This window comes from Choristoneura fumiferana, chromosome 12 (genome assembly GCF_025370935.1).
Source record: "Choristoneura fumiferana chromosome 12, NRCan_CFum_1, whole genome shotgun sequence".
NCBI classification, from domain to species: Eukaryota; Metazoa; Arthropoda; class Insecta; order Lepidoptera; family Tortricidae; genus Choristoneura; species Choristoneura fumiferana.
Window position 1 is genome coordinate 3,162,925 of NC_133483.1, and position 16,682 is coordinate 3,179,606.

Here is a 16,682-nt window from a genome sequence, read left to right on the forward strand (position 1 = left end):
CAAACATCTGCCCCGCCCGGGATCGAACCCGGGACCTACCGACCGGACCGGACCTACCGGGACTAGGCCCTAGTGGTAGAGAAGATGAAGAAGAAGCCTATAGTGACCAGGCTATCCGGTCGAATGCCTCCGTTTCAACCCTAGATAAAATCTAGTATAATAACCCTACCTCCCTTGTCCCGGCAGGCAGGCTCGCGCTGAAGTGTCCGGAAAGCATCAACTACCAGTTCGCGCTGCTCGAAGAGCTGGTGAAGAAGATTCCAGAAGCCGCGCCTGAGATGAGGACGGCACTGCGGGATGCCCTGCTGGAGATGGCTGTCGCTTACAAAATCAATGCTGAAGGTAAATATTGCTTACAGGAGTGATAATATGTATTTCTCTTAAATATCCGGAAAAGTTGTCATGATTCTTTACATATCAGAAGGCGAAGTGCGTTTATGGTCAGCGAAAAATTAAAAAGTTTTAAACATTACAGGCTCGCTACACTCGACAACAATGTCGCATACAAATTCCATTACACACTTTTTTATTTGCCGTGACTGACACCTACGGGCTGACAGCCAATTGAGACACTTCTTTGGTCACTTTTTTTAAATTTGATTAATAAGTCAAGGCAGAAGCCATTAGGTACCATCAGCCAAATATGTGGTCTACCACCCTAAAGTTGATAATCGGTTGCATGTCATAAAACAATAATACCAGATAGACGTGTCTCTCAACTTGAAAGATCGACTTTAGCGGCATATTCATTTGATAGGAACTTGTTTCAAAATTTATAGACCACTTATTTGGCTGATGGTACAAAGACGATGGCTTACAGACAATTTATAGTGATACATGTTTTGTCACAAACACATCTAATTGAACTATTACATCAACCTGGGACGTCTAAACTGGATACGTAGTAGCGTGTTCGGGAATAATATCTTGTCTTGTATTATAGACATTACAAAGGCGTCAGCAGCCGATACAACAGCAGCCGGCTCCTCAACGCCGATGGAGGTGGACGACGGTTCAGACAGCAAAAAGCCGCGGCCCAGCCCCGTCGATGAGCCACAGGCTTTAGCTCTCTTCGCGCTCTTGGACCAGTGAGTTACTTTTTAACCCCCGACGCAGAAAGAGGGGTGTTATAAGTTTGACCGCTATGTGCGTCTGTTGGCACCGTAGCTCTTAAACGGGTGGACCGATTTGAATGCGGTTTTTTTTAATTGAAAGTAAGTTTTCTAGCGATGGTTCTTAGACATGTTTTATCAAAATCGGCTTAGCCGTTTTTGAGATATTGAACTTTGAAGTGACAAAGTCGGGGGTTTTCCAACTTTATGTTGGTTATTTATTCAATGCTGAGTCAGCGGCCGTTTCTCTTTTGCGGGGACACTCAAAATCGTCTATGTACCTATTGTTTTAATTTTTGTAGTTTTAATTTATTTGTGTGTGTTGTTTAAATTTTGGTTGTATTTGTGTGTCTTTGTCAAAGTGATCGAGTAAAAATGCCTTCTTTCTTTCTTTCTATTTGCATTTAATGTGAACTTATCCGACACTACTTATCCAACATTATTCACTAAATCTGTACCATCGCGAACCGTGATTGTTGAGCCACTAGCCGCTATTCATAATATATTTGATTAAATTTTTGCTCACAGGTATAAGAACTAGAGTGTAAATACATGCAAAAAGATCAGTCACTTCTAAACCGTTATACGTTGAATGTTTGTTCTGTCCAACAGTTACATGCAGAGTGAAGAGTCTATGATCCGTTACATAGCGACACGCTACTCCGCCTCCGTCTTCCCTCAGGACTACATTCCGTCGCGATATCTGCTGCTGATGGCTAGCGGGGACAAGTAAGTACCATCAGCCAATTATGTGGTCTACCACCCTAAAGTTGATAATCATATTCTCAGGAATACGGACTTTTTATCATAAAAGACGTCATCTATATTAATAATTTCGTCAAGGGGTACGGTAGACTCGAACGAAATGCACATCAAATTGAAGAGCGTAAAAAATTAGTCAATCCGAGTCGACAACTTGTAGGCGGAAAATTCGGATTATCGAGTAAATCGAAGTAAACATGTCAAAGTCATCACATCAAAGTGGCGTTAGTGTCACGTCATCACGTGTCACAGGTGTCACAGGTTTGCATTTCGTTCTCCATTGTGGCCTCTTAAGGGCCCCACAGGTACGATTTGTCGATTTTCATCAGATCGATCGTACAGACGAATCGTACCGTGTATGGGTTGATTATGAGACAGAGACATCATAGTTATAAGATTTAGGAGAAATATCTACGTGAAATACCGATACGTAGGTTAGCTGTGAAAGTACGTTTGTGATAATATTAAGGCTGGGAATATACGTCAGATTTTTCGATAAGTACGACAGTCTTTACACTGGCAAAAAAAAAAATTCAGACATATTATTAGACATATACTTTAGCGAAACGTTAATTTGTTAGGGACTTGTTTAAAAATTGATAGACCACTTATTTGGCTGACCGTACAATCCTTAAATTGTGAAGCTTAGTCAAGTATTCTTCAAAATAAAACGCAATTCTACTATTACACTATTCTAAAAATATCCAAACTGTATACACAATTCGCATAAGTCTTATACCTGCGGAAGTGTGCCTGTGTGAGTGTGTGTGGATTGTAATGCCAATGCATTAGGCGAGAAATGCAACAACCGTATGGTCCTATAACATATGATTCACCGTGCCGTACGTATTTATTCTGGTCCTCTAATGTAATGTACTCGTTCATAAAACTCATTTTCCCAACTTATCAAAAAATGTATCAACTCTCGCTTGCGGCTTGGGTAGATCTAGACGTCTCGCGTAAAATGACTAGGTCAATCAGAATTTTTCAATCAATTTAGATCAATTAATATTTTTTAAAAAGTAACCCAAAATATGCGTTTGACTTTGAGTAACGTAATTGTCGCTTTATGTTCTGTGACCTACCTTTGCCAAACCCTTTATTACTTAAACATGTACTCTATTTTTACCTTTCCAGTCAAGATGAAATATCAACGGAAGCATTAAAATGCCTTTACGGCACGTCCCGTCCGAGCGAGATCGAAGACGTCGTCAACAACGTCTCAAAGAAAGAGACAACGACAGTCAACATAGACGAGGAAACCGCAAAGAAAGACAAGGAGCAAAAACAAGAGGACGAATTCAAAGTGCCGAAATTTGCCGATGTGGTCAATTATATATGGGATCAGATGCAGAAGAGGAAGAAGGGGTCCAATTCTAAGCACAGATTCGTGGTCAATAATCAGGTGCTGCAGTTTCATCCCTTGATATATCAGGAGGTGAGCTTTTTTCTTCTTAGCAAAGTTAGTGGCTCTGACTACGAAGCTAGCGGTCGCGGGTTCGATCCCCGAGACGGGTAAATATTTGTATGGCCAATACGAATGTTTTACGAGTCTTGGATGTCTGTATGTATTTTTTTTTTTGTTCGACTGGATGGAAAACGAGCAAGTGGGTGCTTGTGCAAGGTCCGCCCGGATTGCTACCACCATCTTGCTCGCTAATCCTGCCGTGAAATAGCAGTGCTTGCACTGTTGTGTTTCGGCGTGGAGAGTAAGACAGCCGGTGAAATTACTGGCACTTGAGGTATCCCATCTTAGGCCTCTAGGTTGGCAACGCATCTGCAATACCCCTTTACTTTACCATCAGGAGACCCACTTGCTCGTTTGCCATCCAGACGAATAAAAAAAAAGCTACATGAAGAACTGATTGCATAAAAGGAGAATGAATTAAATGAATGAGTGACTGACAAAATCCCGCTGTTATTACATGACATGTTTTTGTGTGCGTGACCTAAACTCTGGTGGCATTACCTATACCAGACGTTAAACTCCCGACGTTGATATTGATCTCCGCAAATAATGCCTGGTTCAGTCACCGACATCAATATTTCGTCACTACTTTTAAAAAAACTCGTATTCCAAAATGGATAATTTTTCTGAGTGCACTTAATGACCATTACGTCAAGGTTCAATTTTGTTGCCGTATTGATTTGAGATACGAGATTTTTTCAAAGTAGTGACGATTTGACACAACAAGCGTGCATAAATATCTGATACGACTCTATTTCTAGGGCCGGAAGGACGTATCAGATATTTTCGCACACTCCGCTGTGGCAGATATTAATGCAGGTGACTGTTCAATATATTATTTCTTAAACACAGGATGTTCTTTCTCAGATCCTGCGTTACCTCCGCATGTGTTTGAACCGCGACGCGGGGCTCCGCGACTGTTCGGAGCACCCCAACGCGACTTCGCCGCGCCTCGCCACGCACTTCCGCGAACAGCTGCTCGACACCGAAGTGCTGGAGCGGTATCTCACCATGATAACGTCGCTGCTCAGCGCTAGCGCAGGTAACTGAAAGAAAAAAAAAGAAGACATTTATCAACTTTCACCAAAGATGCAAATGCAACAAATTATACACAAATAAAACAAATTAAATACATGAAAATACGCACTGGGCTAACATGGGAACTACGGCCCAAGTCTAAGTCCAAGGTCTGTGCCCAGCAGTAAATTCATATTATATAACATACATAAGGTATACCGTTTATAATACGTAATAACTTTTTATATAACATTTATAATCAAGTGATATACTTTGTTTCTAAAATACTTGGTAAATTTAAAAATTTGCAGCGAGGAAACCGTGAAAGTGTTTTTTTTTATTTATATCTTTGAGCGTTATGTTTTCCGTTGTAAGATTAAATGAATGTTAAATGTTTTGGTTGTTAGAGGTTGCGAATATTATATTATTTGATCGTTATACTCAATGTATTTATGTCCATAGCTCATTATACATTATGAAATTATTTATTTTATCATTATACGTCATGTCACGAGCATTATAGGAAACGTATATTAATATAGAAAGTGAATTACTTGAAATTACATTTGAAATTCATGTGAAGATACCTGCACAAACCTGCAAAGCAATTTAATGGTGTGTATGAAGTTCCCAATTCGTCCGTACCCGCGTGGGAACTATGGCCCAAGCCCTCTCATTCTGAGAGGAGTGCCCACCAGCGGGACGTATACAGGGTGGAAAGTTGAGATGGGGCAGCAAGGGCAGCTACTACATCCCATGCTGCTACGCGAAAATGCTTTAAGGAGACCTTTACTAACTTTTTGAGTGATGACAATCGACATCCACAGATTTTTGATAAAATGTACAGTTAGCGAGAAAATCGACAGATTCAACTTTTTTTTTAAATGCCAATCGGGCCCATTTCTATCAAGGATTAAAAACACTCTTTGAGACCAACTAAGGTTAGACTACTAGAACAACCACAAATCAAAGAAAACTTATTCGTAGGGTACTAATTTGCAAAGTGAAACTTTCGCATGTTGTTTTTTTTACGAATATGAATCCTTTATGCTTAAAGAAAATTAAACAGTATGTAGACAACTAAAAACTGAACATTTTAACTAAAGTAAGTGTCTTAACACAGTATTGCTGCCCCATCTCAACTTTCCACCCTGTATAGGCTGGGATGATGATGATGATGTTTGTTTTCAGAGCTCATGCCCCTCACATGTTTCCTGGACATCGTCGGCTGCGTGCCAGACAAGATGGCCGCCAAGTATGCACACCTCCTGCCCTTCTTCAAGAACCTGTTCATCAGCAGCACCAAGGAGGAGATCAGAGACGCCGCGGCCGTGATATATGCTGTTATAATTGTGCAGATCAGCGATAAGGCGACGGTCGAGAAGGAAGTTAGGGAGTTCGTGGTACAGGTATGTGGATGTTGTGGTGGCTTAGTCATAGAAATCGCATGTTGCATAGGTACTTTGTTTTACTAGCAAAATCTGCCTGTTTGAAGTACTGAGGTGAAAATAAGTTCTTGATACAATTTTAGATTGTACAACAAGAGCATAAAACGAGCCATTTTACCCAAGACGTTCATATAGCCATCCGAGCCGGTACGATGAGGGTGGATAGACACGTCAAGGGGAAAATGGGTTTAATGCTCGAGTTTTACACTCTGCTTAGATTGCGAGAAAAGGAAATAGCAACAGTGGAAACAGTTTTATACTTTCTATGTACCTTTTATTTTTTATGCATTATTGTATCATTCCATTTTTTAAATTTTATTGACTTATTTTGATTGATTTTTAGTTTTATATAAATTAAAAATATTTAAAAAAATGTAGAAACTTTGTTTGTGGCTTTGACGAAGTTTTTATTTTATGCACTAGAGCATAAAAAGTTATTTTATGTCGCCTAGATGCAGCATAAACACGAACTTTACGAGCATGAGAAGTGAGAATTTTTTTTTAATAAAAGCTTTTTTTTTGCTGACTGTACTTTTGTTGACTGTACTTGTATTGTCACCCAAACTACATTTGCATACCTAATTTCAAGTCGATGCCATTACCCGTTGAAGAGTTCCGTCCTGTGGAGACAATCCCCCCGTCGTCCGTTTGCCTGGCCGGACTACCAGGATGTCACTACCAGATTATTGTATTGTCACGCAATCTACATAAGCATATCAAATTTCCCAGGAGAGGAGGCCTGTGCCCAGCAGTGGGACGTATATAGGCTGGGATGATGATGATGATATCAAATTTCAAGTCAATCCAATTACTGATAGTAAATGACCAATAAAACCTCGTATACCTTTCGCCGCCTAACTTTGCCTAAAAGTTCATTGCCCCGACTAGTACCACAAAAGCTATAAAGGTATAATTCCAATAATTGAATAGGCACTATACCGTTAAGCGATTCGAACACAATCCGGGAGTAACGTAAAGACGTCGCATAAAAAAATTATCTCAAAAATGCGTCAAAACTGAGTATTAAGTACTAATGATAATGAACTTTTAGGCAGATTTATATGGCGCATGGTTATAGTTGGTCAATCGTTCGTTCGTGGATCAATTAGCGTTGAGTGATTAGAGTAGCTTGCTGCCATGGTAACGTCTCCTGAGTTACTCGTTAAAAGTATAATTTTATGGAGTAAAAATCCACTGTTGTGATAGTTTTAAGGCAATTCCTTCATGGCTCATCTCCTAAGCATGCATATTGCAAACAGTTTTCTAAGAAAGTGTATCACTGATGTCTTCTTGGGTTTACGGGACATAATAACATCTTAAAAGTTGATTAACCCAGATGTAAAGTGACATTTTAACCATTCTTGACAGGGTGACAGCAACAAAGAACTTGGAGTCTTGTGGACATAGACTTAAAAGTTGATTAACCCAGATGTAAAGTGACATTTTAACCATTCTTGACAGGGTGACAGCAACAAAGAACTTGGAGTCTTGTGGACATAGACTTAAAAGTTGATTAACCCAGATGTGAAGTGACATTTTAACCATTGTTGACAGGGTGACAGCAACAAGAACTTGGAGTCGCAGTGCGGCTATCTGAGCGCGTTCGCTCACGTCTGCGAGCGTTGCCTGGTGCTCGCTAAGAGGGGGAAGTTTGGGGGGAAGGGGTTTAGCGGCGCCAACTGGGAACCCTACCAGGATGGGGTCAGAAGTTTAAGTAAGTTTACGATATAAACCAATGATATAAGTTCATCAACATCATCATGTGAGCCGTAGGACGTCCACTGTTTTCCGTCCCAACGGTAGGGATGGGTTATACTTGCTAAATCGCGTACCAGTGCTTAAAAGTATGTCCACCTTCTCATACCAGGTGCAGAAACCAGGTATCAAAATACTTTCAAAGTATTTTCTGTCCAACGCAACGAGTCGAATACTTGCTTCCTTGCAAGTTTAAATTAAACCTTGTTGTTATACAGATAAGATTCAAAATATTCCAATCAAGACGTAAAATACTTTGAAAGTATTTTATTTCACATATAAGCACAATCTGAACCTTATGTGTATGAATATAAGATATAATCTTGCATTTTGGAATTTTGACGTAGTAGTACTTTGAAGGGACAGTATACTATAATGGAAAAATACTTTCAAGTCTTGCAAGTATATCGGGTCGGTACCTGGTTGGTATACTTGCAAGGAAATACCTGGTATCAAAACCTGGTAACGTAAATACGCACCATCTCTACCCAACGGCCGTCTGTTTTTCGTGCTATAAAGGCACGGCAAAGGTTTGGCAGAGAAACGCACAAATTGGTGCGGACGTGTATTGGAGGGTCGCAAGTATTGTGATGAGGCCTGGCTCAAGGCACTTGCTGACAAGAGACAGAAACGACACCAAGGCGGTTCTGCACCAACATCCGCAGATTCCTCTTGTCAGGCTTGTGGGCGAACATGTCGCTCTCGCATCGGTCTAGTAAGCCACCAAAGATGTTGTACACAGGCAACATGCCAAAATTCTTAGGCTTGATGATGATGAGTTAGTTTTATGTATTTTTGCTATTCCTCTCATTACTAAATTATATTTTTTTCTTTCAGCGAAATACCTCTCCAACCCGCAAACCCTCCTAGTCAGCACATCATGCTCAGCAATATCTCTCCTCGCCAGAGTCGGCGCCCTCCCCCTCCCAGACTCCCATCCAAAACAAGACCCAACAATCCAAAGTGAAACCCCCTTCAACGTGAACAAAACGGACATTGACACGCACACAGTAACCAAGTTCACAGTGGCCGAGAGTCTATTCAGAATAGTCGGGAACGCCAAGTTGCCTTCGAAGATTAAAGAGCGAGCGCTTTACACGCTTGGCTTGCTGTGTAGCGGGCACAGGTTTCCATTCGCGAAGCAGATCGTTAAGGGGTTCCTGCAAATGGCCAAGGATGTAAGTTTACAAGTTTATAATATATTAATGCATAAGTTGAACATTCAAAGTCAGAGTCAAAATATCTTTATTCAATTTAGGCTAAAACAAGCACTTATGAATGTCAAAAAAAATCTACCACCGGTTCGGAAAAACCTCTGTTGAGAAGAATCCGGCAAATTGGTATTATATTATTAAATTGAAAATACGAACTGAAATATAGATGCACAGAAAAACCAGAAAAATAAGACCAGCACTGGGAATCGAACCCAGGTCCTCGGCATTCCGTGCCGTGTGCTATACCGCTACACCACTGCTAAATAAGAAACAAACAAGCTGAGATATGTGGTGCATAGGGGAAATTCGTGTCTGTACCGTTGTCCAGCAGTGGTTTAGCGGTATAGCACACGGCACGGAATGCCGAGTACCTGGGTTCGATTCCCAGTCCTGGTCTTATTTTTCTGGTTTTTCTGTGCATCTATATTTCAGTTTGTATTTTCAATTTAGGTTTACGGGATGACCGTTAAAGTAAAAATATGGAATTGAAATAAAAAATACAAAAAGATTCCAAAAAAACAATCTTAATTATATTATTAATTGGTATAATTTCCTTGCATTTATTTGAGAAAAGCGCCGTACAAACCTCCGCCGCGAACAGGGATTGTCGGTGTCGTATCTATAGATGGCCTCGTAAATAGGTACTCAGCTATCTATAACTACTCGGCTGGCCATCCCCTATTTCGTGGCCTCTGCAGTTATGTATGGTCAATTCAAGCATGAGCCATCACGGAACCTTGGAAAAGTCATTTCGGTTTTCCTTGTTCATTAATGCGATGTTATTATGACGTTTACTATTTAAATCAGCGGTTCTCAATCTTTTTTGGTGACGGAACCCTTTTGGAAAGCGATATACTTGATGGAGCCCTACAATAAAACAATAGTTTTTAAAAGTGTATTCTTTATTAATAAGCATAATAAAAGTACCTACCATGTAACAGTTACTTACATAACAAGTATAATAATAGAAGATGTTGAAATGAAACTGTTTTTTATTTTTCATCAATCAGTTGATATCAGGTTTGATAGAGGACAGTTGAAGTCTCATATCAGGTTCGGCTCAGGTTATTTTTTTTTCTAAATTCTTGCGGAACCCTTACAGGGATATCGCGGAACCCTAGGGTTCCGCGGAACACACTAAGAGTATCGCTGATTTAAATAAATCCATGGTGGCTCATGAAAGTCCTTGACCGTACTGTAAACAACCCGGTGGGAGTCGATTTGTTAAAGCTCCAGACTGCTTACTAAATGAGTTGTAATGACATTAATTACATTCTTCGACTTTCAGAGCAAAGAATTTGAGATACATCTGCAAATAGGCGAGTCTTTAGTGCTTTGCGTTGAAGGCGTTAACTCCAATGAGAACAGGGATCTGTGGACTGAGTTACCTAAAGAAGTGAGTTCTGTTGATTTACAAGATTTAGAAGAAGTTCGTGATGGTATTTTTTTTGTAGTTGTTTTTTTTTTTAATTGTTAAAAGTGGCTCCGAAGCGGTAACGTTTCGTGTGCTCTGCCTACCCATTTGGAATAACAGGCGTGATGTTTGTGTGTTGTGTGTGTGTGTGTGTTTTTTTCAGTGGCAATAAACGACATTTTATTTATTTACTTGTTTTAGGGTGAAGCAAAAATCAAAAACCGAGAGGCTCTGAAAGAAAACGACGAGTTATTGGATTGGCTTCTGCAGGAGTTGTTCAAGATAGGGAGACACCCGCATCCACATTCGCGACAGGTATGTGGCACGCGCCATCAAGTTACGAGGAGTCGGGTTCGTTTGGCAGTCCCGCTTTTATTGAATGAAAATGTGAACTAATACAAAAACAAATAATAATGCGCTGGTCTTATTTTTCTGGTTTTACTGTGCATCTGTATTTCAGTTTGTAGTTTCGATATGGGTTTTACGGGATGACCGTAAAAGTAACAAAAATATGAAATTGAAATAAAAAATACAAAAAGATTCCAAAACCAATCTTAATTTGATTGCTTAATAATAGCGGGTAGTTCCAATGGAGTGCTGAAAGTTTCTCGATGAGCGCTACAGCATAGATGTCGCTAGTGTCGCTGCTTAAGTGACTAAATAGGAAACAAACAGGCTGAGATATATGGTGCATAGGAGAAATTCGTGTCTGTACCGTTGTCCAGCGGTGGTGTAGCAGTATAGCACGCGGCACGGAATGCTGAGGACCTGGGTTCGATTCCCAGCGCTGGTCTTATTTTTCTGGTTTTTCTGTGCATCTGTATTTCAGTTTGTATTTTCGATATGGGTTTTACGGGATGACCATAAAAGTAACAAAAATTTGGAATTGAAATAAAAAATACAAAAAGATTTCAAAAACCAATCAAATAATAATGGTTTTATTTTGTTTGACAGGCGACCAGCATTTGGTTGTTGGCTCTGTTGAAGAATTGCCCAGAGCGCGGCCCGATTTCTAGCAAGCTACCGGTTCTACAGGAGGTCTTCATGGACTTCCTTTCAGAAAATAGCGGTAAGATTAAAATATGAGTTTCTCACCATTTTATCTTTTTTCCATTAACATCGTCATTTTGCTAGGTATATTTGCAGACTACATAATAAATATATTTTTTACTTTTTCTTAACTTTTTGATTTTTATTCCATATCGCTTAGTGGAACCATTTTTTTTATAGAGATGACATTTGCGACAGTAATGGCAGTCAAGCTGCTAAGCCTTTTTAAAGAAAAAAACCGAGACGTCAACTGTCACTTGTCAATCTTGCCATCCTAAAAAAAAAACGTTAATTATTGTTAATACATATCTTGACGTCCCTGGTGTAACACAAGTGCTTTGAAACTCTTGTATCTCCCCAACAGAAATAGTCCAAGACGTGGCCAGCAAAGGCCTGAGCCTGGTGTACCAGAACTCTGACGAGAGCGCCAAGCAGGCGCTGGTCGCCCAGATCATAGAACAGCTGACTAGTGGCAAGCGAGCGGTCGCCCAGGTCTCGGAAGACACCAGGATATTCGAAGAGGGGCAGCTGGGAAAGGCGCCTACTGGGTAACTATAGTCAATAGATCCTTATTGTTCGCTAAGTATTTCTATAAGAAAAGTTAATCAGTCAGGATTTTTCTTTTGTACATTAAAATTTCAGGCCAACTTAACCTGAGGCCGTATTGTCTCACGCGCTGACGTTGGCGATCGCTTCACAATCTCTTTCTATCCTTGTCTTACACCGTGTGACAGAAAGAAGTGGTGAAAACGAATGTGATCCCGTTATCCTACTAATATTATGATGAGTATGTTTGTTACTTCTTCACGCTGAAACGGCTGGACTTAGAGTCATGAAATTTGATATGTAGGTAGCTGGACCTCTGGAATAACACATGGGCTATTTTTTATCCCGATATTCCCACGAGATATGCATAAAATCTTGAATTTCAACCGCTGGGTGTAGAGTTTTGAAATTTTGGACAATTGTTCTTAAGACAACCTCAATGAAGATCATGATATAAATGGGAATTCCCAGGGGAATTTTGTAAAATCCCGGAAATTCAATTGTAACTACCAGACCGAATAGTTTACGCGTAAGAAGCCGCGGTTAACCTCTAGTTAGACAATGAAGCCTCTGTTCTTACACCGTTTATCTGGTTTGCAGCGGCAACCTGTCCACCTACAAAGAGTTGTGCTCCCTCGCTTCGGACTTGAACCAGCCGGATCTACTGTACAAGTTCATGCACCTTGCTCATCACAACTCCATGTGGAACTCTAAAAAAGGTACGTCACCACCAAGTTATGACGCGTCTTTGTTCCTACTTTAATCGCAAACGTGAGCACTACCATAGACACTCACAACACTAGGGGATAGATGCCTTAACTCAGTAAATTTATCGGCTGAGTTATTCTTCACGCTGAAGAACCCGATGGCCGATAGCTTGTGCTGTGTTGTATTGTACAGCACAAGCACTGCTACTTGGCGGCAAGTGTAAAATGGCGGTAGCGATCCTAGACTTAGGTTGTGCGCATCAATACAAGCAAAGCGAGATTGAAGAATCGATCAATAAGATTGGTTAAAATCTACGTCTCGCCCCTTGCTAAGCGGCTATTCAAGCAGTTTGTCCTCTCTCCGGTAAGCAGTAAGTTTTAGCACGCACTGCGATTCACAGAAAGCTAGACTATGTATTACATTTTTTGTGGTTTCAGTGCGCCGTCACTCTTCAGAGTATCGCTTGAGAAAGAGACGGAAGACTGAAATCAGTTGTGTTTAATCACAGTTCCTGAGACAGATCCGTACCTAGTTTTGGGGTCGACATGTAAGACTGTTCGTTGGCTGTAAAATAAAATAATTTTATTAATAATAATAAAGCTCTCTATTAAATGACAAAGTACAAGTTATACCTGAAGGGATCTCTGCCAGTCAACCTTTGAGTGGTAGACAGAAAAAAATATTTTACTTTTAATTTTTACAGTGCGTGCTAAGCCTAAAAGCAGTATTATCATAGACTACGTAATAAGTAGTACAAGTACAGAAGCTTCACTGCCGTACAATAGTGCTGTCGCGAACGCTCGTCTTTATGGGAAATTAATCAGCATGACAGGCGTCGCGATGGAATGAGATAAAGATCTTTGAATCTTCCCTTTATCTCCTATTCTATGCCCCGGGTTCCAACGTCTATCGCCCTCGGTATACTCGCTTCGCAGGATAGGCCACGCCTGCGGGGTTCCAGTGCACCACCCCTGGTATGATATGGTACCATCTATTTCCCAGGCGCGGCGTTCGGCTTCCACTCCATAGCTCTGCAGGCCGGCGCCCAATTGGCGGAGCATCTGCCCAAAATAGTGCCGCGCCTGTACCGGTACCGGTTCGATCCCACGCCAAGGATACAGAACAGCATGACTAGCATCTGGCACGCGCTCGTGCCCAACACGCAGGCCACGGTGAGTAGTCCATATTGCTATGTTAGGTAGAGATAGAGCTTCAAATTCTGAGTAGACTTTGTGTCGGTGCTCAAATTTTTCGCCGAAAATATTTTTTTCAAATGATTAATTTTCCAACTGTTTCATATGGACAAACTTTTGCCCGCGATTTCGTTAGCGTCGGATTCGGTTATCGCGCGCTGTTCCCTCGGGAACTGTTCATTTTTCCGGGATAAAAGTAGCCTATGTTACTCTCTGGCCCATAAACTATCTCTATGCCAAAAATCACGTCGATCCGTCGCTCCGTTTCGTTTTTTTTTAACTGTAAGTGCTTCGGGATTGTTATAAAACGAACCTAATCAAGGCTCTACAGGGCAGTCCTGAAATATATCCTAAATTGTTTATTTTCCGGAAAAAAAAATGGTCGTTCAAATCGTCCCCTTTATACTTTATATTAAACACTTTCCGGAGGTCCATGTCAATGAATTCGGCCGTAAGTTTGAATGACTAAGGGGCTGTTTCACCATCCATTGATTAGTGTTAACTGACGGTTAAATGTGATGCCGTCTCTATTTGTTTTGTTCAAGTAGACGGAGACGGCATCACATTTAACCGTCAGTTAACACTAATCAATGGATGGTGAAACAGCCCCTTAGTCATTCAAACTAACGGCCGAATTCATAAATAAACCGTCTAAATAGACCGTCCCAATCTACAGCTTAGTTTAGGTAAATAGGTATTTACAATACTGATTTTTATGAAACTCACTGTTCCTAATTTGAGAGATATTTAATCCAATAAAATAAACTTTTGAAATCTGTCAAAACCGTCGTACAGAGGACCTTCCTACTTTTTTAACCCCCTGTTTCACCATCCATTGATAAAATTTATTTGACGGACAAATGTGATGCCGTCTCTGTTTGTTTCGTTCGAATAGACGGAGACGGCATCACATTTATCCGTCAAATGAAATTAATCAATAGGTAGTGTAACAGCCCCTTAGTCTATTAAAAAGGAAGTACGCAATAAACATACATACAACATTAAAAATTGTAGCATGTGCCCACTTTAATATGCGTTTTCACCAATATTACAAACACGGGTCGTATTGATAACCTCCTTTGTTAAAATCGTATTATTTGTATACAGGTACACAAATACCACAAGGAAATCCTGGACGACTTGGTTGCGAATATGACGTCGAACCAGTGGCGCGTACGCATGTCCTGTTGCAACGCACTGGCCGATCTATTGAGGTAATAGACTAGAATTGAATGGAAACCAGATTACTTTAGGTTTTTTTCTTTTTTAGCGGAAGGGCGCGAATTAGCCCGAAACAGGTTGAGCTAAACTCGATTTAAGACGTGGGTTATCCAGTACAATATCGTTTAATACTTCTTTAGGGTTCAAATTAGTGATGGGCCGGCTATGAATTTGGCCGACTAGCCGACTGATCGGTTGGAAAAAGATCGACTGGTCGGCCGATTAGTCGGCCAAGCCGATCATTGCTTTCGACAATGTTCGGGCGGAATCGGTAATTTCTGTCGCACCTGGCATCGCACGTGGCAGGCGTGTGGGCATGAATGAACGGGTTTTTCTTTTACTTTGCATTTTCTTACACTATCGCTTACACGGTCTTACAACTAAGTGTTTTTTTTTTTTAAATAAATCAAAAGTCTTGCATGAGTCAAATAAGTCTGTTCAGTAATGAAATGAAATAATAATTAATTCATACTGAAAGAATTTAATTTCAATCACCCTATTTTCAAATATTAATATCAATGAATTAATGACCCAACTAGCCGTGCTTTTTGGCCGACTAGTAGCCAATAGTCGCAGACTATAAATATAGCCGGAAAGTCGGCTTTTTCGACTAGTCGACCACTGATCGGTACATCTCTAGTTTAGATAGAATTTTTATTAGAGTTCCGTCTTGAAATTATTGTTATAGTGTATGTTATTTTATACCTATTGTCGCCTTTCGCTCGCTCACTAAGCAGTCACAGCGGAAGACCAGCATTGGCCTACACGGCCAACACTATGCTGAACTGGGACCGCTTCGTGATCTCGCAAAAGATCCTTTTATTTATCCTTAAATTGTCTTTTGGATTGACGTGACTTTTGGCACAGGGATAGTTTATGGGCCAGAGAGTGACATAGGCTACTTTTTATCCCGAAAAAATGCACAGTTACCGAGGGAACAGCGCGCGATAACTGAACTCCACGCGGACAAAGTCGCGGGCATAAGCTGGTATTTCTATATTGTTATTGTTTATGCCAGGGGTGCCACGAGCCTGCACGCGTCCCTGCCGCAGCTGCCCGCGCTGTGGGCGCAGCTGTTCCGGGTGATGGATGATGTACACGAGGGCACGCGGCAAGCGGCCACCACCACGGCCAACGTGCTCTCAAAGGTATTTCATGATCAAACAACTGGTTGACCTTGCAAACATTTTGGGATTGTGAAGCTCAGTCCAATGGTTTGGTCCAAACCAAATCCAATAGTTTATTACTAAGGATTATACAGTGTCTGTGACCATGGGCCTTAAATTCAAGGTTCGATTCTACTCGCATATTATACTTTTGTTTTGTAATAATTTCAAATAACTTGAATTTAGATAAGTTTTGATACTCAAAGCCAGTGGCGTTGCTAGGTAACCAAAGGCCCTGGGGCAAAAAATAAACTAGAGGCCCAACTACATTCTATAAAATCGTTTGTTCCGTATTCGTCGTATTCCGAATTCGACGTACTCCAGATTTGTCATTTATAGTTTGTAAGTCAGAGTTCGAGAGGTCCCCTGAGCTTGCGGGCTCTGAGGCAGTGCCCCGTCTAGCCCTCCGGTAGTTACGCCACTGCTCAAAGTTCAATCCTTAAATCAGTGTAGTGGACATGGCGGTATTATCGCTGTCTCTTGGTACGAGGGCCTATAAGTAATTTTTGTCATTTATTTGACATATCTTAGACGAACATGTATCAATGTGCTGTCAATTTTGTATTGTATCGCATACATTAAAAATTACGTTTAATCTGTATGAAAAA

The 16,682-nt window shown here is 40.7% G+C and overlaps 1 protein-coding gene and 1 long non-coding RNA gene across 2 annotated transcripts in view; both read left to right on the forward strand.

Annotated features, from left to right (window-relative positions):
• LOC141433143 (uncharacterized) overlaps positions 1–16,682 on the forward strand; it is a 228,072-nt gene that overhangs the window by 16,113 nt on the left and 195,277 nt on the right. The gene's annotated exons all lie outside the window — the stretch shown is intronic.
• Positions 1–16,682, forward strand: part of LOC141433128 (proteasome-associated protein ECM29 homolog) — a 43,262-nt gene that overhangs the window by 14,616 nt on the left and 11,964 nt on the right. Inside the window, exons 9-24 of the mRNA XM_074094976.1 lie at positions 187–342; positions 944–1,088; positions 1,725–1,841; positions 3,012–3,312; positions 4,210–4,384; positions 5,551–5,768; positions 7,362–7,521; positions 8,400–8,740; positions 10,065–10,172; positions 10,392–10,505; positions 11,145–11,259; positions 11,605–11,788; positions 12,387–12,505; positions 13,497–13,666; positions 14,795–14,901; positions 15,927–16,056. Coding sequence (XP_073951077.1) covers positions 187–342; positions 944–1,088; positions 1,725–1,841; positions 3,012–3,312; positions 4,210–4,384; positions 5,551–5,768; positions 7,362–7,521; positions 8,400–8,740; positions 10,065–10,172; positions 10,392–10,505; positions 11,145–11,259; positions 11,605–11,788; positions 12,387–12,505; positions 13,497–13,666; positions 14,795–14,901; positions 15,927–16,056 — 2,660 coding nt within the window. The remainder of the gene's footprint in view (positions 1–186; positions 343–943; positions 1,089–1,724; positions 1,842–3,011; positions 3,313–4,209; positions 4,385–5,550; positions 5,769–7,361; positions 7,522–8,399; positions 8,741–10,064; positions 10,173–10,391; positions 10,506–11,144; positions 11,260–11,604; positions 11,789–12,386; positions 12,506–13,496; positions 13,667–14,794; positions 14,902–15,926; positions 16,057–16,682) is intronic.